At 51.3% G+C, this 27,918-nt stretch overlaps 11 protein-coding genes across 11 annotated transcripts; 7 read left to right on the forward strand and 4 right to left on the reverse strand.

Annotated features, from left to right (window-relative positions):
- Window positions 1-208: 208 nt before the first annotated feature.
- SCP_2000010 (hypothetical protein) lies at window positions 209-1,182 on the reverse strand (the record flags this gene model as incomplete). Its single annotated transcript, XM_027765370.1, has 4 exons — window positions 209-220; window positions 632-743; window positions 798-1,021; window positions 1,084-1,182. The coding sequence occupies 4 exons, from the start codon at window positions 1,180-1,182 to the stop codon at window positions 209-211; spliced, it is 447 nt and encodes a 148-aa protein (XP_027621171.1).
- A 252-nt stretch (window positions 1,183-1,434) lies between these two features.
- On the forward strand, window positions 1,435-1,779 carry SCP_2000020 (hypothetical protein; the record flags this gene model as incomplete). Its single annotated transcript, XM_027765371.1, has 2 exons — window positions 1,435-1,698; window positions 1,756-1,779. The coding sequence occupies 2 exons, from the start codon at window positions 1,435-1,437 to the stop codon at window positions 1,777-1,779; spliced, it is 288 nt and encodes a 95-aa protein (XP_027621172.1).
- A 4,231-nt stretch (window positions 1,780-6,010) lies between these two features.
- SCP_2000030 (WD40 repeat-like protein) lies at window positions 6,011-7,311 on the forward strand (the record flags this gene model as incomplete). The annotated part of the gene is made up of 7 exons (XM_027765372.1): window positions 6,011-6,274; window positions 6,327-6,465; window positions 6,525-6,672; window positions 6,722-6,781; window positions 6,835-7,094; window positions 7,138-7,163; window positions 7,216-7,311. The coding sequence occupies 7 exons, from the start codon at window positions 6,011-6,013 to the stop codon at window positions 7,309-7,311; spliced, it is 993 nt and encodes a 330-aa protein (XP_027621173.1).
- A 5,207-nt stretch (window positions 7,312-12,518) lies between these two features.
- SCP_2000040 (hypothetical protein) lies at window positions 12,519-13,118 on the forward strand (the record flags this gene model as incomplete). The annotated part of the gene is made up of 1 exon (XM_027765373.1): window positions 12,519-13,118. The coding sequence occupies one exon, from the start codon at window positions 12,519-12,521 to the stop codon at window positions 13,116-13,118; it is 600 nt and encodes a 199-aa protein (XP_027621174.1).
- Window positions 13,119-13,659: 541 nt separating this feature from the next.
- Window positions 13,660-14,156, forward strand: SCP_2000050 (hypothetical protein; the record flags this gene model as incomplete). The annotated part of the gene is made up of 5 exons (XM_027765374.1): window positions 13,660-13,698; window positions 13,747-13,803; window positions 13,857-13,958; window positions 14,009-14,046; window positions 14,093-14,156. The coding sequence occupies 5 exons, from the start codon at window positions 13,660-13,662 to the stop codon at window positions 14,154-14,156; spliced, it is 300 nt and encodes a 99-aa protein (XP_027621175.1).
- Window positions 14,157-14,952: 796 nt separating this feature from the next.
- SCP_2000060 (hypothetical protein) lies at window positions 14,953-15,689 on the reverse strand (the record flags this gene model as incomplete). Its single annotated transcript, XM_027765375.1, has 3 exons — window positions 14,953-15,011; window positions 15,075-15,133; window positions 15,181-15,689. The coding sequence occupies 3 exons, from the start codon at window positions 15,687-15,689 to the stop codon at window positions 14,953-14,955; spliced, it is 627 nt and encodes a 208-aa protein (XP_027621176.1).
- A 1,962-nt stretch (window positions 15,690-17,651) lies between these two features.
- SCP_2000070 (hypothetical protein) lies at window positions 17,652-19,227 on the forward strand (the record flags this gene model as incomplete). Its single annotated transcript, XM_027765376.1, has 5 exons — window positions 17,652-17,686; window positions 17,736-18,021; window positions 18,075-18,225; window positions 18,275-18,627; window positions 18,688-19,227. The coding sequence occupies 5 exons, from the start codon at window positions 17,652-17,654 to the stop codon at window positions 19,225-19,227; spliced, it is 1,365 nt and encodes a 454-aa protein (XP_027621177.1).
- A 1,643-nt stretch (window positions 19,228-20,870) lies between these two features.
- On the forward strand, window positions 20,871-21,194 carry SCP_2000080 (hypothetical protein; the record flags this gene model as incomplete). The annotated part of the gene is made up of 1 exon (XM_027765377.1): window positions 20,871-21,194. The coding sequence occupies one exon, from the start codon at window positions 20,871-20,873 to the stop codon at window positions 21,192-21,194; it is 324 nt and encodes a 107-aa protein (XP_027621178.1).
- Window positions 21,195-21,920: 726 nt separating this feature from the next.
- On the reverse strand, window positions 21,921-22,094 carry SCP_2000090 (hypothetical protein; the record flags this gene model as incomplete). Its single annotated transcript, XM_027765378.1, has 1 exon — window positions 21,921-22,094. The coding sequence occupies one exon, from the start codon at window positions 22,092-22,094 to the stop codon at window positions 21,921-21,923; it is 174 nt and encodes a 57-aa protein (XP_027621179.1).
- Window positions 22,095-24,617: 2,523 nt separating this feature from the next.
- Window positions 24,618-26,233, forward strand: SCP_2000100 (Thiol-specific monooxygenase; the record flags this gene model as incomplete). The annotated part of the gene is made up of 3 exons (XM_027765379.1): window positions 24,618-24,633; window positions 24,696-24,897; window positions 24,949-26,233. The coding sequence occupies 3 exons, from the start codon at window positions 24,618-24,620 to the stop codon at window positions 26,231-26,233; spliced, it is 1,503 nt and encodes a 500-aa protein (XP_027621180.1).
- Window positions 26,234-26,488: 255 nt separating this feature from the next.
- On the reverse strand, window positions 26,489-27,568 carry SCP_2000110 (hypothetical protein; the record flags this gene model as incomplete). Its single annotated transcript, XM_027765380.1, has 4 exons — window positions 26,489-26,754; window positions 26,812-27,111; window positions 27,173-27,346; window positions 27,409-27,568. 4 exons carry the CDS (start codon window positions 27,566-27,568, stop codon window positions 26,489-26,491), a joined length of 900 nt encoding a protein of 299 aa, XP_027621181.1.
- Window positions 27,569-27,918: the final 350 nt, after the last annotated feature.

Consider the following 27,918-nt stretch of genomic DNA (forward strand, 5'->3'; position numbering starts at 1 on the left):
TTGAGGACAAAGGAAGTCGAGGCATCAGGCGGGCTGGCTGCTCCATTGCAACGCAGCAAGCACACCGAACACCTGCTGGCAGATCGATCCCAGATGCCATCGCAAGCACCTCATGCAAAGAGAGCGGACCGGCCTGTACCTTCTCGGCGGAGACATGGTCAGGCCATCAAACATACAACGTCTTCGACTTGTTCACTGCTGAGTCAGACTACATGGCAGCCTGAATGCATAAACGTTGATTAGTTGCGGGATCTGAAGGCAGCCCAGTGAATGACATACAGTATATATGTATAGAACGGAACGAAATGCTAACAGATGCATATGAGCGTTGAACTGATACGCAGCAATAGGCACGACCCACCTGCGATTCGATTCAAATTATACAATTCAGAGATATTCCAAAGGGACGATGCATTGTAAGCTAAGCAGGCATATTTCGTTACACGCTACCTAAGACTTGGAATCCTTCATGCTCAAACTCCGAGAGAAGCACCCTTGCAACATTCCACACATACAAGAGTAGACCCACCGTAAGAATTAGTACCGCACTGACCGATACAACGACTGGACTCGTCTGGGCATAGAAAATTATTACCGAGTATCGGCAAACAAAAACCATGAGACCACTTACCAGGACTTCTGCTGCTTGCAAGGTCATCGTATGGGTGATCCGAGCTAGATAATGCGAAGCCTCGGCAATGAGCGATGGAATGGCGTAGAAACCGTCGATGAACGATGAAACGCTGCGCGTGAAAGTCAGATAGCAACGAAAGAGTAAAGAAAGTTGTAGGACTCACGCAACCTCTTTTACGGAAGACCAACTCGATATACGAACAACAGTTGTGCCCAACGACTCAACGACTTGCCGCCGAAAGAATACCGATAGCAATACATTCCGCAGACCATTTTCTGATGGAGTTCTAAGACACTCCAGGACGATGTCTTTCAGTCGGGTAATGCGTCTCTTGAAAGCATCTCGAAGATGGGATACCTCCTTACTAGAAAATGAGAGGAGAATAGCCTGCGTGGTCAACAAAGCAGGTAGTCAATGTCAGTAAATTGCGTTCAAGGGGAATTATTCACCAGTCCGCGCGAAGGCACGACTGTTGCCGGATTGTCCGATTTCATCGCAGTCCCTCCGTTTTGCAACAAGTCGTTCAATCTGTAGATTGAGACCTCCATGAGTGCGAACATAACTTCTCCGCCTGAAACGATTGTCAACAAAATAGAGAAAACACGAGCTCAGAGAACGCACTGAACGCTGCCGGAGACTTTGAATCACCTTCAATGGATGAAGCCTCAAATCGTTCTACGCGGCGTATAGCCTGGAGCCGGTCAAAGAGTGTATGTGGTCCACACGTGTTGCTATCCCATTCGTCTAAAAGGGCGAAGCAGATTCCGACGCATTCTGAGTGACTTGACAACTATTCGACCATGCCCCTCCAATATAGATCCACCTTGACTCTACCTAGAGAGCACGGTGATGCTATTGACTGTCTTGCGTTGAGCCCAGATGGGTTGTACATCGCCAGTGGAAGCACCGACAAGCGGCTGGCTATCTGGTCTCTTTCTTCTGGCCAAGCCCTTCATCGCCTTGTGACTCATTCCGCCGTATTGTCTCTACTCTGGGCAATTGGCGCCTCACGTATCATCTGCGGCACTGCCGATGGTACTTTGATCACAATTACTTTTGATGAGGTGAGCGCAGCTCTGACTTTGATTTCGTCTTCTCCGCGATAATTGACGCTTATACAGACGAATGTCAATATTTCCGGCTAAGAAGTTGTTACCGCTGAAGGACTTCAAGCGCCGTCTCAACATTCAAGGGACACATCATCACAGTATCTTGGCCAATCTCAAGGTGAGTCTCCGCGACGTGAACAACACTAATGCTGATGGGAGTGAAGAGAATCACCCGAAAGGTTCTTCTAATCCAGGTAGATCCGCATATGGAACATGCATTGTTAGACAGTGCTCTGGACGCGTATTCGGATATATGCGAGCAGACAAATATTTGCTTGAAAGTGAGAGTTCCCCATCCAAGCTGCGTATGGGCATTCACGTTGCAGCAGACACTCAGCGAACTGGACCTGCAACTGCAAGAACGAATGGGGCATAGTTCTAGCTCACGTTTCTAGCTCACGTATACCTTGAATTTGATATCTGATTCCTTTGTGTCGTCGGTTGGTGATGTGATTTTAGTGGCTCAATAATGACTGGGTAGCCATCCAGCCTTGCGTTATGGCTGCACGGTGTGGCTATGTAATATTTTCCGCCTCGCGCGTCTCCTTTGTTTTATTCAGAATTTTAATCAATTGCCATCGGCACGATATTCCCACGGTAGCCCGGTCACACCGGTTAACCTTGTCTGTCACTGTCTCTGCTGCGACTTGACCTCGACTGCCGGGCGTGTGCTGAGGCTTGTGGACCATCTGGTCGACAAGTCGGCGCAGGTAAAGCAGCGTGGGCGATGGTTCTCGGCTCCGTGACGACGTCGACAGGCAGGCACTGGCACTGGGGTGTGTTGTGCTATGCTTCGTGTTGACGTAGAGCGTGAATAATCGACATTGGCAAGTACCTCCCTCCACGGATTTCTGCCGCTCATATCTCACTTTCCACAAGTTCATCTTTCCGAAACAATGCTCTGCAGCGCATCACTGATAACACCGGCTTGAAGCCGCCGTCGGTACGTGTTTCTTTCACACAGAATGGCCGGCCGGATACTGATATAGCATTTCAGCGACTCAAGTCGTGGAGGCGTGACGTCACCTCAAGATGCTCAGCGAGCATGGCGGGGACACGATCCTGCTGACGCGAGCACCACCAGAGGAGGTGAACTCGCTGTGGAATGCCCCGCGTGCCCCCCACCCTGGACGAAATCTTCCCGAACGTTGGGAGAATGATCGTCCGGATAAGCATTAAGTACAATTGTGTTTAGCCTATTATCATCAGTCTCACTCGATCTACAGGTAATTAAATATGGATGCCAACTTCCGTCCGCTCAAAGGATCGAGGAATTGAAGATGTGGAGATAAGCCCCGGATGGGCTTACTTCTTAGAGAAGAAACACATGTTGTTGCGCATGCCGACCAGAAGGCTTAAGATGTGAGTAATTATAGTTGACGTTGATTGCATTACTGATCATTTTCTGCCAGGAAAATACGTGCATTGCAGAACACAACGCGATCGTGAAGTTGAATCTTCGCAAGGGGGGATGTCTAGCATCCGGAGTCGGCGCCATTCTTTGCGCTCGTCATGCCCTGGTGCACAAGAATAGGGTTGGAGATTTGTAAAAGGGCGAAAAATATGTTTCCTTCGCTTTTACGCGCCTTTAGTTGACTCTTTTTGATGCAGATTCTGCAACATGAGCTACTTATTCCTCTCGACACTCAGTGACACTGAATTATCCGGTGTCTTCCTATCCTGCGACATTGCATGCTCGTACTGCAAGAACTTCGAGAAACACAACCGTGAACACCGTGAAGGTCTACAGCTGGACACGGACCTGGTGGCGATGAGAATCCCAAAGAAGCATTTTCTTGTGCATAGTCCGGGATACTCGCTTTTCCCCCTCAACTTTCTGCCGGATGTCGGCCGCCTCTGCGGAGAAGTGGGCCAATCCCTTATGAATCTACCTGGCTTTAGTGCCGCAACCCTGAATAGGATGATGTTATCTAGACTGACGGGGTTGGGATCCCTGAATAGGATGATGTTATCCTATTCAGGGTCCCAACCCAGCAGGCATGATACAGCGCGGATATCTTATTGATTGGAGCCTTTCATGTTTAGTGACAGCCGAGGGGGGCTCGCGATCCCGCAAAAGTGGTGAGTATCAAATTTATCCGGAAGAAGTTTCTCAACACTGGCTTATCGCCCTTAGGGCACCTTCCAATTTATGTCACAGCGCTCGCTGAGTTGGAGGGACGAAACTCAGACGATCCAGGACGACATGGAATCGTTGCTCTGGGTCGTACTTTATTGCAGCTTGTTGTGGTTAGATCATGATCTGCCACCGCAAGCTCTGTCCAAAATGGTGGCCGACATTTTCGACCAATGTGTGATTCGTATTGGCGAGGTTAATGCTGGCGAGGGTAAATTGTTCAACCAACGCTACCGGCTGTACGCATCCAAAATTCATTTTTCGAACCCTACGATGCAACAATGGCTGGATACGGCGATGGTTTCTATTTGTCGTGTATAGTAGGCGAACCAGGGGGCGTGATGAATGCGCAGATGTGGGCCGATCCTGCGAAATTCAATGCATTCTGGCACGACTTCCTCAACATTCATGAGATATCTAACAATGGCAGAATCTCGCGAAGGCTAATCTCTGTTCGTCACCCTTCGCCTTCATCTACTACGTCGTCCGCGCCCGAAACTACCCGCAATAGAGTCTCACGAGTGTTATTGCCATCTCGTGTCCGTAGGCTCTCTTCATCCACCATGCTCTCCGCTAAGCACAAGCATCTGGAGCAGGTTTTTCAGATCTGTCGGGACAGCGCCAACTCAGTCCTCGACGATTGAGGCCCCGTCCGACAAAGATCAACACGACCGACTATACGAGACAAGGTCCCAAGTCGGGTAGGTGGATGAGCGTCGGCGGCAGCGCAGATCGGTTATTGGTCGGGCTTGTTCTCTGATTTCCGCGTAAGTGGTTCGCGATCCTGTTCCCAACTCTCCTCATTACCTCTTATCCGATAGTGGTCCCGTATAACCCGTGGGTGTTTTGACTTCAATTCAATTCAAGGGTCAAGATTGCCACCAGCTTGTAACTTGCAATCGCCGCCGCCGCCACCGCCGCCGTGGACTCGTCTGGCTTCTGCCACTTCTCGGTGGAGGTGGGAGGACCAATGCCTTGAGATTGGCTGGACTGTGCCCGCTATAGTACGATGAAACTTGAGATAGAAAATTCTAGCTGGACTTGGTGGCAGTTGAGGCGAAGAACTTTCGCCTACTTTCCACCCTCCTTCGAATTGTGCTCATTCTTTTGTTGGTTCAGATAACGCCGTGATTTGCCTGTACTCAAGTAGGTTGGCAGATAGGTTATGAGCTTAACCGCGCTTGGCTTGAAAGTCCCACCCACCGGTGACCCTCGCTTCATCGTGCAGTACACGCATACATGCCACGTCGAGGGTGGAATGAGGGGCGCCTCTGAGCAATCCACTCCCGTAGTGAGCAGAAAGTCTCGTCGATACGACGCGGCTGCGACACCAACATCCAATCTGAATTCTGCTGAGGCACACGCTACTGACAGTAGGAACGCAGTGGTGTGTGGCTCTTGTCAAGATATATGGCGTTGTTCTAGAAATACAGGCAATATACCTTCTTCCGCTGGGTTTGACGTCGGGATAGGGGCATTTACAGTCGCAGACGCAGGGGAAATTGCAGTCGAAATTCACGACATGGGGAGGAAGTCCCGATATAGGGATCATGTGACGAAAGGTGCCAGTTTCCGTGCCGGCGCTGAGTAGCGCTTTGGGAAAATCCCGCAGGACTGTAAACCCGGCGACTGTAAACGCATCGAACGCTAGAGCCTCACGAGGTAATCTCGCAGGCGTTCCCGCCAAAATCAACCCCATTTCAGCCAGCTGCGTGCCGCTGAATTTACAGTCACAAGGCGCCAATTTTCGTTTTCCCTTCCTTCCGTTCTGCTCGGCCTGTGCTCGGCAAGTTGTGGCTCACCCTCGGAATGGTGTTCCTGCCCCTTCCCAGCCGTCTATGGCATCCGGACAATATGTATTCATGTCAGTAAATACACTAGCACATTATCTAGGTAGAGATCTATTTTTTCCCTCCCTCAGTGCCCGCCTTTTGAGCCATACTGCCTTCCGCACTGCGGGACTTGGCAGACATCCTTATGTAAGCTTTCGTGCGACTGAAGCCTTTCTTCAAACTATTCAAATATATAAACTTCCGCACGTGCCCATTTGCTGCGACAACACGTGTATGCCGAGACGGGGGCTGTAAGTAATGCCAGTAACGCCCGCGACTACACTCGGGCGATACACACATGCCTCTCCAATACAGATCCACATCGACTCTAGTTGAAGAACATACAGACGCCATCAACTGTGTCGCATTGAGCCCGGATGGGTTGTTTGTTGCCAGTGGAAGCACCGACAAGCGAATTGTCGTCTGGTCTCTTTCTTCTGGTCAAGCCATCCATCGGCTTGTTACTCATTCCGCTGTGCTTTCTCTACTTTGGAGATCTAGCCCTTCACGCATCATCTGTGGGACTGCGGATGGGACGTTGATCACGGCTGCTTTCAACGAAGTAAGTGCAGCATCAGTAATCAGTCATACTCTCCAACGGTTGCAATTTACAGGAGAATATCTACGTCTCTGGCTTTAGTGCACATTCAAAGCCCATCGAGTGTTTATCACTTAGCAAGGGTACCACCGCATCCTGCCACCTCGCTACGGCAGCACACGATGTCGTAAATATATGGTCGTCGGTTGAGAACGGTAACGGTAACGACAGCGGAACTTGCCTCGCGATATTTTCGCTAACAGTTCTTTGCAAGACACATATTGGGACTACGGTGATACACTCGATGCACCCCCTTCTACGCCATACAGCGCATCACACTCTGTCATAATAACATCAGTTCAGTGGATGAACGATCCCTCTGCCGATTGTCTTGTCACCGCGTATCTCCACCACGGGATAATGTGAGCAACCCTGTTTATAGCCTATGCTGGATCTTATTCCGCATTGCAGATGCTCGAGACGGGGCACCGGATCGATCGAGGTGCTTTGGTCCATACATCTACCCCTATGGTGCGGTTGATTGAGATACATCAAATTTTGAAGATATTCATTTGGGCCTTCAGTGGTGCTTGCAACATATCTCCGGCCAATGATACGTTGGCAGTATGCAACATCACATCTGGATTTGACGTATATGCGATTCCATCTGGCTTACGACGCCTAGTATTGGAGGTGCCAAGCGAGCCTCCTGGCATGGCCCTTCCAATTGTCTACATACACAAGGGGACCATGCTTCTCGGAGGAGCATCCAACGGCAAAGTGCGCTTGTGGGATGCTCGTAGCGGGGACATCGTACAGACGCTGCGGTACCATGGCAAGTTCGGTGACTTCGTATGCTTGTAGTATTAACATGCTCATCTGATCAGATCCGTTACTCATCCAATGTGTTGCGGTGTGCCCAGGGCCTGTTGTAGTGTCAGTATGAAGCTCAAACATATTTTCAGGAAAATCCCGACACATTCCTTCTTGCAACGGGAAGCAGTGACCCAGGCGTACCAAATTCTATTCAGGTTTGGGAGTTGAGAGATGTTGCTGAGTGATGTTAACCACAACACAGCCGTTTGTGTCATGATACGCTAATCATTAATATCCTCTACTTCATTCGCCTGCGGTGCAATATTAAACGTGTATACATCATCGTATTGGATGCGATCGCCTTGATATTTAGGGTTTCTTTGGTGCCACCGTCAATTGATTTATCTGCTTCCCGACGGTCGTCTACTCCCATGGCTTATATCAAGAGCACTCTGCATCGTACAGTAATTCATTTGGTCAACCAGAAATTGGAGTCTGACGAGCTCAGAGCTTCTGGCAAGCTGTCGGAAGTCTGACGTTCGTCGTGGAGACTTCAGCCACGTGCGGCGATGCGTGATCCAACGTTGACCGACTCGGAGAGTACTCGGAGTCGGTCTACTGTCGGCCTGCGAGCTGTGGGACGACACGACTGCCATGCGCGGGCTGAGACGTGGCCCAGCTGGGCCGTCTGCCGGCGCAGGTAAAGCAGTGCGTGGCCCCTGAGGCAGTGGCGTTGCCAGGCGTGTGCCGCTTAGACAAGACACCCTTCCGTCGACACGTTGGCTCAGGTAAAGTTTGGGTAAAGTAACGTTCGACCTTGGACTCTGTATTCAAGCTTGTTATGCCATATGGGACAATTACTCTATTGCGAAAATGTCACTCAGAGTTGTTGCTCACGAGCCATCGCCTGGGGTTCCCTGGGTTTCCAGTTTCTAATGATTTCGTCGTATAGTATTTTGCTACCACCGCATCCGTCACATCTATTATTGCAGCACGTCATCACCTTGAATCGACTCGGCTAACGAGAGGTCAGGCGAGATCAGGATCTCTGCAGCTCGGGACTTTCAAAGTTGTAGTCAACAGAATAGCATAATCTGGGGGGTTGTTTCCGTAAGAGAATCGCGTCGTCGACATGCAGGAGATGGAGGTACTTACATTCTGGATTATACGATGACCACCTAACGTTACTTATAGATGGAGATGTTCATGGAAGTATCCTGGAGGCAATCAAAACGCGAACGCAGAACTGTTCTCTTCCTTCAACGGGTGAACCCTCTCCTCCTTTAATGTGTAATTGTGCCTCTCTTACGGTCAAATCTGGACAGCATCTCTGCGCGAGATGCAGATGTCTGCACGACGCGCCGTTGCAATGGACAGTGAATTTTGAGAGGTGCGCCATAATCTCTCACCATCGAAGATCCTGAGATCCCCAGTTGTTGTCTACACACAATGTCTGACCCCTCCCACATAATCTCCACAGTAACCACGACGGTGCAACGTCTTACACATGGCAAGTGTTTCGTCCGCAGTGCGTTTGCTCAGAAATATCTGACAAATCAACGGCAGGTTCTCGCTCCCCCGTGCTGTCTTCACGAACGCAGGGATACGTCCCTTGTGATATTGCGCCTCAGGCTGGATTATTGTACCGATGAGAGCAACAGAGCGAAAGGCTCGGGCTCAGTCTGTTGAGTAGCGTCCCACCGACGGTTACCTGGCTTTGTTACTGTATCAACTACTTACTCGCCCGGGCGGGGCGAAACTGATGCATTCTCCGAGGTCGACACACGTGGCGGGCCCACAGTGTCCTATCCTCTTCTCCGTCTTCTGCTAGGCGCACCTTCCCTTGCTTTTTTTTTTTGAATGGATCCGCGCATCGTCGTGAACAGAGGCTGTTTTGAAGTGAGTATAAATTGCAGAATGTGATGGGCCACATGCTGAACACCATGCAGACGATCTCAAATGTTTTGAGCCGGGATCCCACTCTGTGGCAGCGTGTCAAGTGGAACGATTTCGCTGATGACAAGCATGTCTTAGAATACGTCTAGACGTTTTCACACAGACGAAACAGCTTGGATTTCGTGTTCGCGGCAATCGTGGCTCAAAGTATCGTTTAACCCTTCCCAAACACATGTCGCGCAAGGTTCTGATCGTGCACAGGGTAAGTTTTCTTTCGACGTTCACGAGTACTCGGGTTTTTCACATGTTTATAGCCGCACGGTGCCGAGTTTCGCCCCGACGAGTTGCGGATGTAAGTAACCTTTCGTGTTCTTCGCGACTAGCTCACATGCTTTTGAACTACAAGAAAAGCTCCCGTCTTTGTATGGCTGGAACGAGGAGAGATTCGTTAGAGGGTGAAGTAGGCGGTCGCGTACATAGGGAACGAATATTTGTTGACCCCTCCTAAGTATGACACAGGATGTCCTCAGAGCGCCCTCGCCAGTCATCCAGCGTCTGCCCTTCCACAATCCTCTAAGTGCGCCCTCGTGCCATGGGCGTACCTAGGATTGCCTCACGCGGACCATATCTGTAGCTAGAACTTTCCGAGCGCAGGCAGTGTTTGAAAAATGGACCTGAGCGATAGTGCAGTACATAGCACAAACTGTGAACGACGTGTTTTCCTCAGGCATAGGAAAGGAAGCCCATCTGAACAACTTACGGAGGTGAGGAATCACGACGAGCACACGCGCGTCCAGAGTGACTAGAAGGCGGGGGTTCTATCTGTCTACAGGGAAAAAAAGAAATGGGCAGTTAGTATCTAGCTTAGCGAGGGATAGGAACACGCCACAAGAATGAGATAAACTCGTTACCTTGAGAGAGCGATGTGCTTGCGAGTGTTGCGCCCTGGACGCGGCATCGGAACGGAGGATTGGCACTAGGTGCGGCGGTTGTGCACTTCTGCGATGATTAGTGGCGATACGAATTAGCTCGCACCAAAACCAGGGAGGCAAGGGGACTCGACGACTTACAGTAAGCGTGCGAAGCCGCCTCCCATGGTGGGCCGTGCTCAAGTCTTCAAAGCTTCAAAGCTTCAAGCTACACGATCGCGTGACCGCCATGATCTGCACGTGCCCACTGCAGTGTCGGGCCGTGTCCGACCTTGTCCAACCGTGTCCGAAAGTGTCCGACCTCCTGTGACCTACGACGACAGCACGACTGCCAGGCGTGTGCTGAGGCGTGTGGACCACCTGGGCCATACGTCGGCGCAGGTAAAGCAGTGCGTAGCTGCGTAGCTATGGTCCCTGAGACTGCGGCGTTGCCAGGCGTGTGCTTAGACATGTCATCCTCGAGTTGACACGTCGGTGCAGGTAAAGCAATCGTCGGTTGGGTGGGCTGTTTTCGTTGTCTGTCTTTTCAGCCGTGAGGGCGACAAGCCTAGCCGGATACTGGTTCTCTAGGGCGCAGAAACTGAAAATGAATGCCGCTTTCCGCATCATCGAGTTTCCAAGTTTGATTTTTCTCTCGCGAGTTCCTTTTTTCCTCCTGCAAACTGTTACACCGATGATCAATGACCTCCCGCCGCCACGGTACTCTCCCGCGTCAATTTCGCCTCCCGCCGTCGTATTGCCCCCACGACACTGCCGCTTGGCGGGAGACGTCGAGGGCGGGGTCGACGCTGGAGTTGCGTCGGGGGTCAAAGCGTCTGCCGGAGACGACGGGGGGAAGACGTACTACTGGTCTTCGTGCGTGGGTAGATCTCGGCATGTCTGTGAGCCCCGTATCACAGCCGTCTCCTCTCTGGCAGGAGCTGGACTGTTGTGCATATTTGGCAACGATGAGCATTTGGAATTCGACATATCCCTCTGTGCTAGACAGCCCTCCAGAAAGTGAGTCGGAAGGTGGGTGAGATGGTCTTCACATTTCTCTCTTCGTCATTCGATGCGTGCATACAGCTTGCCGGAGGGCTGTATGCATACCATGACACCGAGTCGGACGCGCAGCTAGACCGTACGCTCGCGTCCAACGTCTTGGCAGGCGGAGCACGTCGGATTGTCTATTCGTCGTGGTTATCTGGAGTTGGTAGAGTTGCCACCTCTCACAGGAGGCAGGCCTCGCCAAGAGGTCTTTTTAGCGTATGTTGCGTATGGATGAAAGCCATAGTGAAGCTCGGATATCCGCACGATGTAAGGGCTTTACTCTGAGTCCCACCGCCTGATTGTCGCCCCACGACTTTTGTTCAGATGTCCGAGTTGCTGTGCGTGTGTAAACTCTACGAGTGGGCGCATGAGACGCAACAAAGGGTTTGGCAGAGTTCTCATGTCTGGCTGCGAGAGAGGTTCTCCAGGTCTCGGCCCCTTACGATTGGCAACTCGATGCTGTTCCGTCAGGGCATCCCTCAAATTTCAGTGCGCGTACTGTCAGAACGACAGCGGCAGGCAGTGATGGGCCTCCATAGTTGACTGTATGTGGGCAGAGCTTTAGGTTTGTCATTGATCCCATCCTTAATGAGATCCTGTACAGTACTAATCCTCGTTTGTATTGCTCGCGCGCGAACTCACCAAGGTTTGCCCAAGCTTGCTGTCCGACGCCGTCTTGAGCTAGTGCTGCTAGTGCTGCTAGTGCTGCCGTCGTCTGTCGTTATCAGTACGTCGACATACGTCGTGTTTCTTGGGGTACGTCGCATCACTGACCGAGCAATACCAGGTATGGCGCCTCGCTGATAGAGCAACACCTTGCCACGGGTCACTACTGACTGTATTGTGCCCATGTCGTGCAGTGGGTTTGCCGGGTATGCGCCCACGCCAGCGACTATATGAAAGCGACTGCCCGCAGTAGGAGTCTCTGGGAAAGTAGCTAGCGTCGCCACCAGGCAGTGTACAAGCACAAGCTGTCCGATGGATCTGCTTGCTTCGCGGGCCAGATCAAGAACCTGCACAAGGACGGCGTGGTCGCAATTAAGCGGAGATGTGCGATGGCATGTGGCGAGGGTGAGGGCTCGCCAACGTCGTCAGCGCTGCACGTAAGCGGTGCGAGGTACGTTTCCTCGAGGCTGCGCGCGAGGCGTTCGTCGAGAACACTGAGTGAACGACGACACACTGCTCTCCTGCGGGAGGACGTCCGACCCGTGCAGAATGGATGAGGCATAGAACATTAGTACTGTCACCGAGGTGAGCTGCGATATCGTGAATTCGCAAACTGTTCCCAATCCTTTATATAATTGGTGTAATGCCTGTTGACGAGTTTCTGGAATTCCTGCCGAAGCCTGATATGTCCGCGATGCCCCCTGCTGTGCAAGCATTCAAAGATCTGCCGGCAGAAGCTGAGCACAGGCAGCAGATTATTGAACCATTAGTGCGGTATTTAGATTTTTCTGTCTATCACAAATATTAAATTTGTACAGATTATTGCCCTCAATGGTGTTGGAAGAGGCGCCACGAAGTCGCGGCCAAGATGTCCTGGATTTGTCTTCATAGACACAACCTCGTTCGATGTGAATCGCGGAGAGATAGGTTCAATGAATCCCCATGTTTCCTGCCTCTCCGAAGAAGATATTGGCTCGATGAACCCGAAATCGACAGTCGCGAGCTCTATTTCTTGCGCCGACCTGTATATTGACGTCCAGCAGCATCCTGGTCTGGACGCCTTCACAGATCCAGCTCAAGGCGATGATCGCTCTGCTCATGATTTCATTCTGAATATCTACGATGAACGAACTCGAAATCGGGCCGAACGAGGGCTGGGGATGAACGTTGCGTGCGCTCGTCAGCATCGCAGCTTCTACTTCTCTGTTGCACTGTCTGGATCACGCGCCCGGCTTATCCGCTGGGACCGTGCTGGAATGATCGTCTCAGAATCGGTCGACCTGCATCATGATGCGCAGCCTATCTGCGAATTCCTGTGGCGGTACGCCCACGCCTCGCAATCACAGCGTGGCCACGATCCTACTGTTCAGCCTGCGACGAAGGAGGAAGAGAAGCTCTTCAGAGAATCAATCAAACGCCACGTCAAGTCCCAGCTTGGTCTTAGGGACCAGACCACGCTGGCGGCTGCCATGGCGGAACACTTACCAGCCAGGAATTGTGGCTGCTGTTACCATAGTCAACAACAGTTCTGAAGAGCGCAGACTCCTGATATACCGACCAGTGGTCTCGCCTGTCTGAATGATAGGTCGAGGAACTACAATCAGCCCTCGCGCCGGGAATAATGTACCTTGTGTTTACCGCCCTAGTGTATTATCTCCAAAGCTACGCAGCCTTACACGGCGAGTTTTTAAACCTTCAATAGGAACTTACAGAGATCTGACCAAAACGTGACAGGCTCTTTTACATCCCTGTAGGAATGACATAATGTTAATGGCTATATGATGCGGAGCCTCGGTATTAACTGGTCGATGGGCAAAAATAATCTAGTGAGTTCACTTGGTCGAACGTACCACGAAGGCTCCCTCTGCTATGTGACACTGGGAAAGTTGTCCCTGTGTAAGTGTACCGCAGATCGCTGATCTGGGACTTCTCGCTCCCCCGACTTTGACTCTCGCCGTCTACGCTCACCAGGCGTCCAGCGCCAGTTGTTCCCTATCCTCTGCCTGTCCCCTTTCACCTGCTGCTCGATTCTTCGTTCTAGTTTCTTCTCTCTCGTCTGCGGATATATCGACCATGAATGGGACGATCGCCCTTCGCGGCCGACATTATAAAGTAAGTTGAAGGTCTATTGACTCGGTGTGCTCTGAATTCATCTTGCAGACTGTCAGGAGTATATTCCAAGCGCAAGGATCCGTCGGATGGCGTGAACTGGTGGAAGTATGTTGCTTTTGAGTGCATTTTGTGTTGCATTCAGCCTAATGATCGCGCAGGCCTTTCAGAGTATGAGCTTTAAGGTAAAAGCCACAAAGGGCTCCGTTCATAAATTCAGTCCGCCTAGCACGATTCCCGGGCGCGCTTTTACCTGGCACAAGGTAATGTTTCTCAGTGTCCAGAAGGGCTTCGGGTTTCTGACATAGTGCAGCCGCACTCTTCGCAACTACGCCCGGATCATCTGCGAATGTGAGTTTTCTCCAGAGCTCGCCGGTGCTAGCTAACGCGTTTTTAGATTGAGGGGAGACCTGTCCCAGCTTTACCATTGGAGGGTCGAAACGTTCATAAGAAAGAAGTGAAGCAGAGGGGTGCATTTGTAGAAAACTTCGTGAAATGAAGATAATCATGCGCGCGCGCGATTGAGAACAAATAGACTGCGTAGATCTTCATAATTATAATCCTTTCACCGACGGATTACTTGTACCTTTGTAGATTAACCCTACTGTATCTAGATTACCAGATCCGATCACTCACTCCACGCGAATCGCGGCCGGCAGTTGCCGTTCCAGGGAGTGCATTCTTGGCACTTGCGATGTTTGGCTGGGCGACCGCGCGCGTACCTCCTCCTCGTCTTCTGTTTGCTTTCACTGCTTCGCCAATGGCGCCGTTCTCGTTTAGGTGCTTTTGCTCCGCGTTACGCGAGCTCGGGTCTCGGATTTGATACCATCGCTAAAGGCACAGGTTGGCTGAGAAACACCAGAAAAAACCATACACTCTTCCATAGGTGCGCGGTCGCTCTGCCCATGTTTATAAATTGTCACAGCCGAGAAGGCGGCTGTAGATTTTCTTATGCTCTATCGGTACTCTTCTGGCGAGTCGCCCGAAATATTAATTGTTGTAGAAGCGCTGGGTTTGCCTTGCGCGTCATCATCCCCGGCGACGCTCTGCGCCTTCGCCAGTGTCGAGCGGGAATACGAACGAATTCCACTGCATTGTCGCATGTCGTGAGCGGGCTGGTTTTTGGGATTGCAGAGGCGCTCAGTATGTGGGTATCTATTTTCTATCATCGAGCGCGAGCTTTGTTCCGTTGCAGATCTCGAATTCTGGAATGGCAATCTGACTCCCACCCCACAGCTCCTGTCGCCCCAGGACGAATCACCGTGTCCGCCTGGGAACATCCGCGCACCCTGCCCTGTAATCGCGGTACGAGTGGGCTACAATCCACACATTGGGAGTCAGCAGAATTCAGGGAACATATAGGCATACAAAACACGTACATAGGACACAATCGGCAGGACTACTGTCTCCCCCTGCACGGCCTGCCTCTTGATAGTAGCTACCAAAGTCGTCAAGAAGAGCTAGAAGGGGTGAGAGAAGGCCTACTTTTCAAGATCCTTCGGCAAAGAGTGATGGATGACGAAACGAACTGCCTCCCAAGTTGTCAGACACATTCTTCTGAGATCGTGTGAGAATGCCATGCCGTTGGATTTGTTGATACCCATTCCGAACGCGTTCTGCGCAGAACATTTAGCAAAATTGGTCAGACGACGATGAGTGATCTCATTCTTGTCCATTGTCCCATGGTAGGGGAATGCCGACAAGTGATGAGCATTCCGCAACTCTGCAGCAATGTGCTCGCATTTCTTTCGACTTGTAGCGTAGATGATACCGGTCTGTCCATTATAGTTGGTTCGAATGAATTCGACAACGTCTGCGAGAACGGCACCCTTCCATTTCTGTCGAACGACGTAGTTCAAATTCGTGCGATTATGGGATTCTGTCAAGCGGAGGCAATTAGGCATCCCGAGACGATCAATAACATCGTTGACTGCTTCCGGAGGAGCTGTCCCAGTAAGTGCCATGATCCGAACTTTGGGATACTCGATTCGCATGAGGTTGAGCGCTTTGTACTAGAATTAACACATAAACCATCAGCAGTCTACACTGAAGGAAAAGAGGAGAAGCAGAGTCTCGGAATTCTCTTCCCCACGTGGGGATCCAATGTGCCTCATCGAAACTGCACAGCGCTATCACATCGTTCTGATGCATCATAGGCATGGTATTCCTCATCGCAGCACTAAACTGGAGTCTCTCTGGTGTCACGTGTACGCCAAGCACGGTCTATACTTGGTTTTGAGGCGCGCCATGTCCGCAGCAGTGGGTGCCTTCCCGTAGGTTTTCTAAATCATAAAGCGGACTATGAAATGCCCCACTGTGTCGGAACAGCAAGATTTGCGAGACCGTAACGACGTGAGTCGACCCCCCCTTCCAGATATAAGGTTTAGAAAGGTCTCACTTTGTTCACATGCTCATCGGAGATCAATTGGCCGACGTGCCGGAGTGATTTAGAGACGAAATTTAGCTTTAGAACGTCTCTAAACGGCTACATCAGCAAAAGTCAACTTTTGGTTACCTCCATTTAGCTCCCTTATCTCCTTAATTAAGGAGGTCTCCGTTCTTAATTGGGCAATTAACGCCGATAAGGGTGACTAATGGAGGAATAAGAAAAAGGATCTCCTTATTTTTCCTTAATCAAGGGTATAACACCGGTAAGCAAAAGTTGACTTTTGCTGATGTACAAGGCATCCAGTTTCTTTGTTATCTCGATTTGATTCAAACACTAACATAAATATGTTCTGGCACGTGCACGAGGCTACTGTAACTGGTGGTGAAGTCCGAGCGATCTGTCGACGGTCCTGCGGCCCAAGAGTCGATAGGCAGTGCGCAAGGGAGCCACAGAACAAAGAGGTGAGCGAGAACAGATCGCATCCCGAATACTCCACCACCACCGCCACTTGTCGCTCGACGCCTCTCACAGGCAGAGCCTCCACCCGCCGTTCGGCAACCAGTCTACTAACAGTGATATGCTCTATATAGGAAGTTGAGGACGCAAGGAGTTAATTACGAGACAAGAGAGGGTAGATACGGAGGGTAATCTGTACCCGACGTGATAGGTGACAGCCCATCCGTTACACAGATACAGTGGGCAATACTTTGGGAACCTTTCTACCGACCTACGACGCTATATGGCTGGTGAAGGTGAGTACTTCAAGCACTCTGTGGAACGGTTCGCAGATCCTGAGCCCACCGATGGAGGTAATCTCATCATGCAGAATGTTGCCTGCTACTTGCGTGCACTTCCTAAACCTTTCAAGGACTTACCCAAATGCTGGAGATGTCAGCAGGGATTAAGGACTGGCTGTCATTTTGTTAGTAAGTTGTCGTATCCTTCTAGATGCCACAAACTTGCTGAAGTGATCGCAGAATGCCGAACTGTTGTAGACACCAATTATCGTCCTACCTTCCGTTATCCTGCAGAAGCCCATTCTGTGTTTCCTCAAGTCTTCAACAGGGCATTGTCTTCCGATGTTCTTGTTTTGAAACAGGTACGTCTTAATTACTCCAGCTCACAGGGTATGTTCCTACGTGCATTGTAAGCGAGCATGCGCGGAGGTATTACTTCCACTTCTCCTGGCTGAGCGGTCCCATATTCAACAAGAACGGAAAATTCACCGTCAAAGGGAGCTGAGCGTTCGGGTTACATGTGGTAAGTTTCACGTTGCACTCCTTCCTTCCTGAGGAATGCAGTAGTGATATGGGCGACCAGATGAATGCTCAACTGAGCTGTTCTGTCAATCGTGGTTCTGTGTTGATTGTGGACGAGAAATATGTGCGCTGTGTAAATTGCGTGTTGACGAGGTATGTGCACATCGTGCATGTTATACTTGCTGACCACCCCTGTGCAGACCTTCTTGGGAACGTGTCAGTGCCAGGCACTGAAATCAACGTCGAGCTCAAATATGGTTCCTATGAGTCGATTTCAATCCAGTGAGCTTGATTGTGCTATTCAAGAAATGGAGGAGGTCTTGAAGCAATATCCGAAACCAGCGTAAGTGTGTCACTGAGTCACTTCGCTCGGTCCTTACTATCCTGCATAGTGGGCTTGAGAAGATTCAATTTGATCATGTCCCTATTTTTTCCGTCGTGGGCCTACAGTTGTCGATGTTCCAGGAACCATGGAGCCACGGTGTACCCGTTGTGGTCACACACATCGATTCTGTTTTTCAGGGCAACTGGGGTCCTGCCTATTTTATAGAGAGCTATGGATCTAGACCAGTTGTGGTTCAGGATTGCGAGACGGAAACAACGCGGAATACTACAGTCAAAGACTTCTTTATGAATTTTGGGATTTCTGATAGAAGGTCCTCCATCCTGAAGCTTAAGGTATGTACGCGATTGAGTGTCCCGAGTTGATTACGATGCCTGACCGCTTGTAGGACTGGCCTCCCCAAAAAGCATTCAGTACTGAATTCCCTGAGCTGTTCAAAGCTTTCATAGATGCTGTGCCATGCCCTGATCTGGCACGTTTAGACGGTGTCCTCAACTTGGCTGCTCACTTCCCTCTGAATGGACTTGCTCCTGACCTAGGTATTACTCCAAAAATTATTCTCGCTCACTGAATCTAATCTCCCTGCAGGGCCCAAAATGTACAACGCTTTCGCGTCCCCTCAAGACAATGAGCATCATGGCTCCACGAAGTTGCACATGGATGTGACCGATGCGGTCAATATCATGCTGTGGGCGGCAAGTAATCACGATGAAAAAGCAGGTTCTGCACTTTGGCATATCTTCCCAGCTAGTTCAGTGGCAGTCCTTCGTAACTTCCTTCGTGAGCATGGATTTACTGCATTGGGAGATCCAATACACTCTCAAAGCATGTATCTCACGCCGGGATTGCTCGATCTTCTTGCAACGTATGGGGTCCGACCGTATGTGATACACCAACATCCGGGGCAAGCCGTCTTCATACCTGCAGGTTGCCCTCATCAGGTTTGTTTATTCGTCGGGCAGAATATGTTCATCTCTTACATCTCATTTTCGTGACTGTAGGTCAGCAACGAGGTGGATGCCATCAAAATTGCATGCGATTTCCTCTCGATAAATAACGTCAGGGAAACTCAGGAAGTAGTATCCCAACTCCGCTACCAGCGCCTGCAGAGTGGTTTTGGGGATGATGTTCTCCAGTTCTTCACAACACTCTGGTATACCTGGAAGTCACTTTCTCATATGTCTGAACTAGTTGCAGTCCCGGACGTTTTCATTGTCGGAGGTGATACTCACTCGGAACCCCCGGCTACTAGCGAAGACATTCTTGCGGAGGAGCAAGAGAACGCCCTCAGTTTCGACACCCTTGCCATTACATCGCCGGGTACTCGACAGATTCATGAGATTTGTTCGCCAACTGCATCACACCTCACGCAGGGTAGGGATACCTTGTCTCATCTCGAGGAGAAGAAGAAGAGACGAAAGGAGAAGAAGCATGCAAAAGCCCGCTCGCAACGTCCCCAAAAGCCTGGATTTGACTTTACCTGTCCGATTCCTCATTGTGCTGGTTATTACCATAGAGCCGGCCTCCTTGACCATTTGTGACCATACTTTCTCTCTCACTTATCGCACACACTGAAACTTGTCGTTCACCAGGACAAGAGTGCACCGCAATGTGTTTCGCATGGATGAATCGGCCGTCGCGAAAATTCGGCGGCCAAAGAAAGTCTCCGACGAGGAGTTTACGCGTTGCATTCGGGATGCTTGCTCGGGTGTTTAGGGGCGTCTGGTAGAGTGTACCCGTGCTGTGCTATGGCCAATGCCTTAGCTCAACTGATAATTTCCATACAAAACCATTACATGCATTCTGACGAAGCGGTAGGCATAGAGGGTGAATATTACATTATGAGCAAGTCCGTGCAATGTAGGTGAGAGTGTCTGAAGTCAAGAAGCATAAGATGAATGGGACGAACGCCAACCGGTACAACTGGATTCATCCCCGGGGAATGGATCCGGTATGCAATGTAGCGGGTTTGCGTGGCGGTCTGGTTGATCTATCCTGAACCAATACACTGCCAGTAGTACGGCGCCCTGTGGATTTTGACAACGGGCTATACACACCCCTCCCTGATTGACTGATCTGCCAATCTCCGCTCGGAAAGACATGCATGCAAGGCGATATTATATTGACGGATGTTCTTGCGAAACTTCTTTGCGGCATCGTCACCATCAGTGAAGATGTGTCGAACCAAAGGAGGAGGTCCTTCTAGAGCTGACAGGACGTCCTGTCCACGACCGCAGCGCGTCCGAAACACCGTGCGGTGCCTTCGAAGAACCGAACACCCTCTCCAAAGGAGGCCTATCTGAACAACTTACGGAGGTGAGAAATCCTGCCGAGCACCCGCGTGTCCAGAGTGACTAGAAGCAGGGGGGGCTATCTGTCTACAGGAAAACATGGAAATGGGCAGTCGGTCAGTATCCAGCTTAGCGAACGAGGGATTAGGAACACGCCAAAAGAATATGGATGCAGACATCATCGTGGAGATAAACTCGTTACCTTGAGAGAGCGATGTGCTTGCGAGTGTTGCGCCCTGGACGCGGCATCGGAACGGAGGATTGGCACTAGGTGCGGCGGTTGTGCACTTCTGCGATGATTAGTGGCGATACGAATTAGCTCGCACCAAAACCAGGGAGGCAAGGGGACTCGACGACTTACAGTAAGCGCGCGAAGCCGCCTCCCATGGTGGGCCGTGCTCAAGTCTTCAAAGCTTCAAAGCTTCAAGCTACACGATCGCGTGACCGCCATGATCTGCACGTGCCCACTGCAGTGTCGGGCCGTGTCCGACCTTGTCCAACCGTGTCCGAAAGTGTCCGACCTCCTGTGACCTACGACGACAGCACGACTGCCAGGCGTGTGCTGAGGCGTGTGGACCACCTGGGCCATACGTCGGCGCAGGTAAAGCAGTGCGTAGCTGCGTAGCTATGGTCCCTGAGACTGCGGCGTTGCCAGGCGTGTGCTTAGACATGTCATCCTCGAGTTGACACGTCGGTGCAGGTAAAGCAATCGTCGGTTGGGTGGGCTGTTTTCGTTGTCTGTCTTTTCAGCCGTGAGGGCGACAAGCCTAGCCGGATACTGGTTCTCTAGGGCGCAGAAACTGAAAATGAATGCCGCTTTCCGCATCATCGAGTTTCCAAGTTTGATTTTTCTCTCGCGAGTTCCTTTTTTCCTCCTGCAAACTGTTACACCGATGATCAATGACCTCCCGCCGCCACGGTACTCTCCCGCGTCAATTTCGCCTCCCGCCGTCGTATTGCCCCCACGACACTGCTGCTTGGCGGGAGACGTCGAGGGCGGGGTCGACGCTGGAGTTGCGTCGGGGGTCAAAGCGTCTGCCGGAGACGACGGGGGGAAGACGTACTACTGGTCTTCGCGCGTGGGTAGATCTCGGCATGTCTGTGAGCCCCGTATCGCAGCCGTCTCCTCTCTGGCAGGAGCTGGACTGTTGTGCATATTTGGCAACGACGAGCATTTGGAATTCGACATATCCCTCTGTGCTAGACAGCCCTCCTGAAAGTGAGTCGTAAGATCGCGATTTCCTCCCTGTGGTGGACATAGCTCCGGGAACGCGGGACTACGCAGGATTAACACTCGCGGACGTTCATCGCACAGTGCGCAACATATTGACATCAGCTTGTTCGATTATCCTAGAGATCCAAGGACATTCCCGGTCAGGCGGATGCAGCGCCTTCAAGGCAGAGGTTAATTTCTAAATAGGGTGGAGGTTTATTGTCGCGAAAGTGAGATGGTCTTCGCATTTCTCTCTTCGTCGTTCGACGCGCGCATAATGTCAGCCTGCGACCTAGGACGACAGCACGACCGCCAAGCGTGTGCTGAGGTGTGTGGACCACCTGGGCCATATGTCAGCGCACGTAAAGTGGTGCCTAACTATTTCCCGTGAGACCGCGGCGGTGCCAGGCGTGTGCTTAGACGTGTCATCCTCGAGTTGACGCATCGGCGCAGGTAAAGCAATCGTCGGGTTGGGTGTGCTATTTGTCGCCTTACCTTCTGTTCTGGCCGCGAGGTGGCTTGCGCAGTCGTAGCGTCAGCGTGATATAGTGAATATTCTCCTTGTCTGTCTTTTCTGCTGTGAAGGCGACATACCTGGCGGGATACTGATCCTCTAGGGCGCAGACGCTGAAAATAAACGCCGGCTTCCGCTTCGTCGAACTCCCAAGCCTGAGTTTGACTTTTATCTCGTAAGTTCCTTTTCTCCTGCTGCAAACTGTTGCGCTAACGATCAATGACCTCCCGCCATCATGGTACCCAGCCATGTCCATGTCCCTACCGCCTGCCAGGTTTTGTCATCGTTCATGTACCCGTTCATGACAATGACCATGACCATGACCATGTCCACGTCCGCCACGTCCACGTCGCTGTCCCCTTTCCCTATTCCATTCCGAACGTCTTTCATATCCGCGCTCGTTCTCAATCGAGCCTGTATTCTCTCGTCGCGGTACAGCTCGTTCAGGGATACAGGAACCCTCGGAAAACTGCAAGAGGTCTCATCTCCTTCCGAAGGGCCCGTAGTTTGACGAGATCGCATGTAAGTGTGCCTCCCTCAACATCCTACCCGCTTTACAATTGTTCGAGTCGCGCTCGACCTTTGAGACGTGTGCATCTCACTCACTTTCATAGGTGTTCCGCAGTCGCGTGTGCCACACTCATGCGTACTCCGCTGGGATTGCTCGCAGAGCCTGCTGTGCTCAGACCTAGGCTTCTACTTCCCAGTGCGCGAGATCGTAGTCTGAGAGCTCGTGCTGAGTCTGCCGGAAATGAGGAAAATCCTCTTCCCACTGTACTGTCATGACTAGGGACCCTGCAGCCCGAATACATTCCCGAACGCGGCACCGTCGGGGGACTTTGTCGACATGGAGCACCTTGTGGCAAGGCTGGTGCAAGTCGCATTCCCCACCCTGCGTAACATCTCACTGGGTGTTTACCTGTGGGACGGACAAGTTCCTCAGAGGCGGCATTGCCACTTTGAACTTTACATCGCTGTATGTCCATGTCCTCTCCGTCCTGTCCCTGAATCGATCGATGACGGCATCCCTGGACTTATCAAAGGTGCCAAACTTCAATTTCCTACTTAAGCTCTCATCCTCCGCGCGCTCATACCCTTCGTGTTGGTGGCCAGCGTGAACTTCCATGTCTTATCACATGAGAAGAGCTGCTCCTTGGAAGAGTTTTAGGCTGTTGATCACAGACTCGAGGCTTGTGCCCTTCCTTGGGTGCGAGGTGAGCGCGTGCGGTAAGCGGCGGCGTGCCGAGCTGGGCTAGCCCGGGCAGGCACTCTACCTTGAGTATCCCAGGGCGTGCTGTGATATTTCGATGGCATTTGCTATTGAATGATCACGAGCGATGCTTGCGCTGCATCCCGGGGTGCAGATCCACTCTCACTCGACGCCGCCCAATCATTTATCCACAGTCTCGATTTCCCATGAATGCGAGTAGTTTCAGGCTAGAACTAGAACGACACGGTTGTTATTAGCCATTACGGGCGACACGGTCTTCCCTCCATCCACAGCAGAGGCATTTTGCAAAATAGCTATTGTGTGAAATATAGGTATAATGTATTTTGAAAAAAGAAAATTCATTATGCCAGGGTTAGAAGGTTATTGCAGATTCTAAATAGATTCTATTTAGGCAATATATTTTATGGGTAGGGTACACATGACATGACAAGACAGACGATAGGAGGACAGGACGTGACGGGACATGGCAGACATGACGCGGGCAGGACAAAGGGACAGGACGTGACGGGACAGAAGGACAGGACGTGATGGGACAGAAGGACAGGACGTGACGGGACAGAAGGACAGGACGTGACATGACAACCGGACATGACAGGACATGACAGGACATGACAGGACAACTGTTTTTTCCAGGGAAATCCTTAAATAATTTCCTACATGTTTTTCCCTGGGAGTTATTTTCATTGGAAGATTTTAAAACTTTTCTTCGCTTATTTCCCAGAAACAAAAGGGAGAAATACACAAAGATTTTCCCCCTTTTTTCCCACGACAAAAACGAGAAAAATGCACTAAGTATTTCCACGCCCCTTTTTACCTCATCATTTTTCCACGGGAACAAAGCGGTAAATGTTTTGTTCTTTTCCCCGACATTTCCCACCGCATTTCCCGTGGAAACACTTTTTTGATTTCCACAAGTTTTTCCCCGTTATTTCCAGTGGAAAAAAGGGGCTATGCGTCCTGTGTGTTTTGGTACTTTTATGTGTTCAGATCATACGAATGGGGCTTGGTTGCCAGATGTTATATAAACGGGTGATTTCAGCATGGTGACTCATACCCAAAGGTCCTGAACTTCAATCCGATTATGGGTGATTGGTGTTTTTCACCTTCACTAGCACTCAGCAAATGGTTGACTCTCACATCCCCAAGTGTTCACAGTATGAGCGACTGCCCGAATCTCTCTGCTCAGTTGTTCTTGGTGTCCCTGCAGAGATACATCATTTATATCCTACCTATGTCATTGCTCATCATGGAAGAAAGTCAATAGTGTAAGTGCATGATCCGAACATCCAAACATTGTTTCAAACAAACATGGAATTGATGTTTTCTGAATCGCTCTCCACCGGGGTTTTGCACGTGGAAATGACTGATAAGATCATTCTCCGATTCGCAAGAATTTTGGCTGATGGCGACTCCCATCGTCACTCTCAGCCTCGGAGTCCCGTACGCAGTCATTGTCGAGCCAGACCTGATAGCGATTGCTACCGAACGACAGGATCGCGGCAGGATCACCGACTCGGAACATCCAGGCCTATGCGCCCAATCCGAGTCTACTACTTAACAGCCTCCGATATGCAGAGGGTACTTTCTCCGCAACCTTCGCAAGCCACACCCGGCGTTCTTGTGCCACAGAATCCAATCCGACTGAACTGCAAGTCTGAACGCAATCCCATCAACCAGCACTGATGGATCTTCTGCCGAGTACATAGTACAGTATCTCCGAGTGACGCCGTACCCATATCTCTGATCTTCGTGGTTTACAGACGCCGCAGTGGACTCCCTGATAGACTTGGATGGTGTGAAGGACATTTGTGTCATTGGTGCAGGAGCTGGTGGGCTTGCGGCCCTCAAGATCATCTCGGAAACCCCGCAGTACAAGTCCGGACGATGGAGACCCACAGCATTTGAGATGCGCGAGAAAGTGGGCGGAGTATGGCGAGTACCCTCTCATTCGGACATCGTGGAGTAGAGTCGTGGAGTAGAGTTCCTCCGACTTACGATTCTGCATATACGCAGGTTCCCTGCCTCTCCCACAGGAGATTTTCCACTCACGCCGCTGTATGACTCGCTCACGACGAACCTCCCGCACCCGGTCATGGCATTCCACTCCTTCCCTTTCCCCCCTTCCACCCCGCTCTACCCGCCTGCAAGTACGGTGGAGACGTACCTCCAAGCCTATGCTGCGCATTACAAGCTCGGACAGCACATCCGCTTCAACACCGCCGTGCTCTCCGCCGACTGGGACGGGCAGCACTCGAAGTGGACTGTGCGCATCACTGGGGACGAGGTCCTCACCTTCGACCTGCTCATCGTTGCGAACGGGCACTACCATGTTCCGCGTTTCCCCGACACGCCCGGACTCGCAGCATGGCTCGCGCAAGGGAAAGCCTCGCACTCTGCATGGTACCGCCGCCCGCACGATATCGGCAATACGGTGCTCGTCGTCGGTGGGGGCTACAGTGGGATAGATATCTCCGCGGAGATGCGCACCGCTGCGCAGACCGTGTTGCATTCCGTTACTGGCGGGGAGCCCGAAGACCTAGACGGCGGAGCGTTTAAACGCCGTGGGCGCATCGCCGAGTTCGGCGACCCCAGCCAAGGGCGCGTGGTGTTCGAAGACGGGACGGTCGACGAGGAGGTCGACCATTGCATCCTCGCGACAGGCTATGAGTTCTCATTCCCCTTCCTCTCCCCACCGCTGCTCGAGGGCGCCGTGCCGCCAGCGATACCTCCTCTCCCTCCGACGTTGTACAACTCCTCGTACAACCTCTTCCCGCTCGCACGACACGTCTTCCCGCTCGTCTCGACTATCCCGCCCTCGCGCCTCGTCTTCCTCGGGCTCCCGATCCGTGTCGTGCCGTTCCCGCTGATGGAGGTGCAGGCACGCGCCGTGATCAAAGCATTTGCACAGCCGGAGAGCCTCGACCCGCTGCAGGAGGCCGTCGCGATCGTTGCCCGTTACGAGACGCTTCGTGCGCGCGTCGGCGACAGCGAGGCTGCGATCGCAGAGGCGTGGCACCGCTTCCAGGACCAGGAGCAGTTCGAGTACCGCGACGAGCTGCATGCGTGGATCGGTGGCGAGTATGCCGGGCCAGAGTGGAAGGTGCCCACATGGACCAGGGAACTCTATGGCAGGAAGGACGTGTTGCGCAGTGAATGGAAGGAGCTGGAGCGGCTCGGAGAGGCGGAAGAATGGGTCAGGGGAGTGGGGGAACATGGTGAAAGTGAATGGGTTGATCTTTTGTATCGATTGTTGCGCAGGGTAGACAAGAAGGGTCAAGCAGAGTTTGGAAAATTGTAATGATCTTGAATGTTACATCACGAGAACTTCAGGAATTAACACATCTACTAGACATAGAATATCATACGATACGAAAGTGATATATCACATGGTTGACACGATGTAGTGATGGAGTACAGAGCAGAACAGCATTGGGAGAACAATCAGATGCACTTTAAGAAGAACTTGAACATGTAGGGCTGGATTGAATGACAGGCTGAAGAGTAGATGAGCAAGTGATTGGAAGACACTGAAAGCATGTGAACATACCGGGGATTACTCTTCCTTCAAAGATTTACCATCTGCTGATGATAGGACATCACCAGCAAAGGAGGGATCCCATCCCAACTGAGCATACTCTCCATTCTTTATGTTATTTAGAAAATTCTGCAACCTGTGATTATGAGAATCCATCCACATGCAAAACTCCTGTGGAGTTCTTGCTACTGGGGAAGGATTCTCTTCAGAAAGTACATGCTTCAAGGCTAAGCCAAGCTCCTGGACCTCAGCAAGGGATGGAAATTGCTTCTCCTGATGAGGGGCTATATAGTTGCAATAAGCTTCAGTGAATGCTAATTTTTAGACATAAGGGGACATACACATCTTTGGCATTTCATGAGAATCCTGTGACACTGCATTAGACATTCCTGTAGCATAGAATGGAGGAAGTGTGGCATGAGTCGGTTCAGGTGAGGTGGAAGGGTCAGGAGTTGGCAAATGTTTCTTATTGCTTGACTCTGGTAGGTGTGACTTCCACAGATCAATCCATGTCTGTACATCGATGTGAGTTGCACCCAGTCGCCGTGCCCATATCCCAACCTCTACATTGCGCGGTGAAGGGTTCTCTGAGAGGAGTACTTGCAGCTTGAGTATAGACTCTGGCGTTAGAGAAGGATGCACTGTCCGACATACACACACATTACCACTGCAACTGCAAAATAATAATGAATGCAGACATACGAATGTCATGAGTGCTTGCCGGCACCTCTTTTGGCACCATCTTCTGTCGCAGCCCCCTCCAGTAACGCTTGAGGTCCTCGAAAGTGTACCAGTCACATCCATGGATCTCGTGGAGTCTCTGCAAGAGCTCCCGCAGATGTTGTTCAGTCAAATTCGGTGTGAGCTTGTATTGATCTGAGAGAGTGGTCCGTGTGAGATCTACGCCGTGTCATTGTGGTCGAGGGACGCGCACGCACCGGTAAGTAGCGCGTAGCCATCTGGCGCTAAGCGACGACGCGGCTTTCCATGCAGCGCCTCTGATTCAGGAAGTGCTGGCGGTCTTTCGCTGGGACCGGGGTCCATTGCAAGGGTTGTTCGAAAAGCCGTTGGGTAGGAAGATGGGGGAAGAGATGTCATTTTCGCTAAATCCTCCTGTTGTGCCGACTCACAGAATCTTACTGGATACAGGAGAATTCCCATTTTTGGGCAAGTCTGGCCGTTTCCTATGCACTAGTCTATTTTAGCAAAGTCTTCTTTGATAACAGCTGATCAGCGATAGCCAAACTAGGCAAGTGAATTGCACTGGACAACTTGCTGCTCACCCACGAGCTGCCATGCTAAGCAATGAGTACTGATTAGCCTTACTGTCAGTGAGGTACAGTAGTTGTCAAATATCCTTGCTGGTTTCCCAGCAAGGTGTTTTGATGTCTACTGCAGACCACTGGCAGGCTCACAGTGATCGTACAATGATTAACATGCAGATCTGA

This window comes from Sparassis crispa (assembly GCF_003851025.1).
Source record: "Sparassis crispa DNA, contig_000019F, whole genome shotgun sequence".
NCBI lineage: Eukaryota > Fungi > Basidiomycota > Agaricomycetes > Polyporales > Sparassidaceae > Sparassis > Sparassis crispa.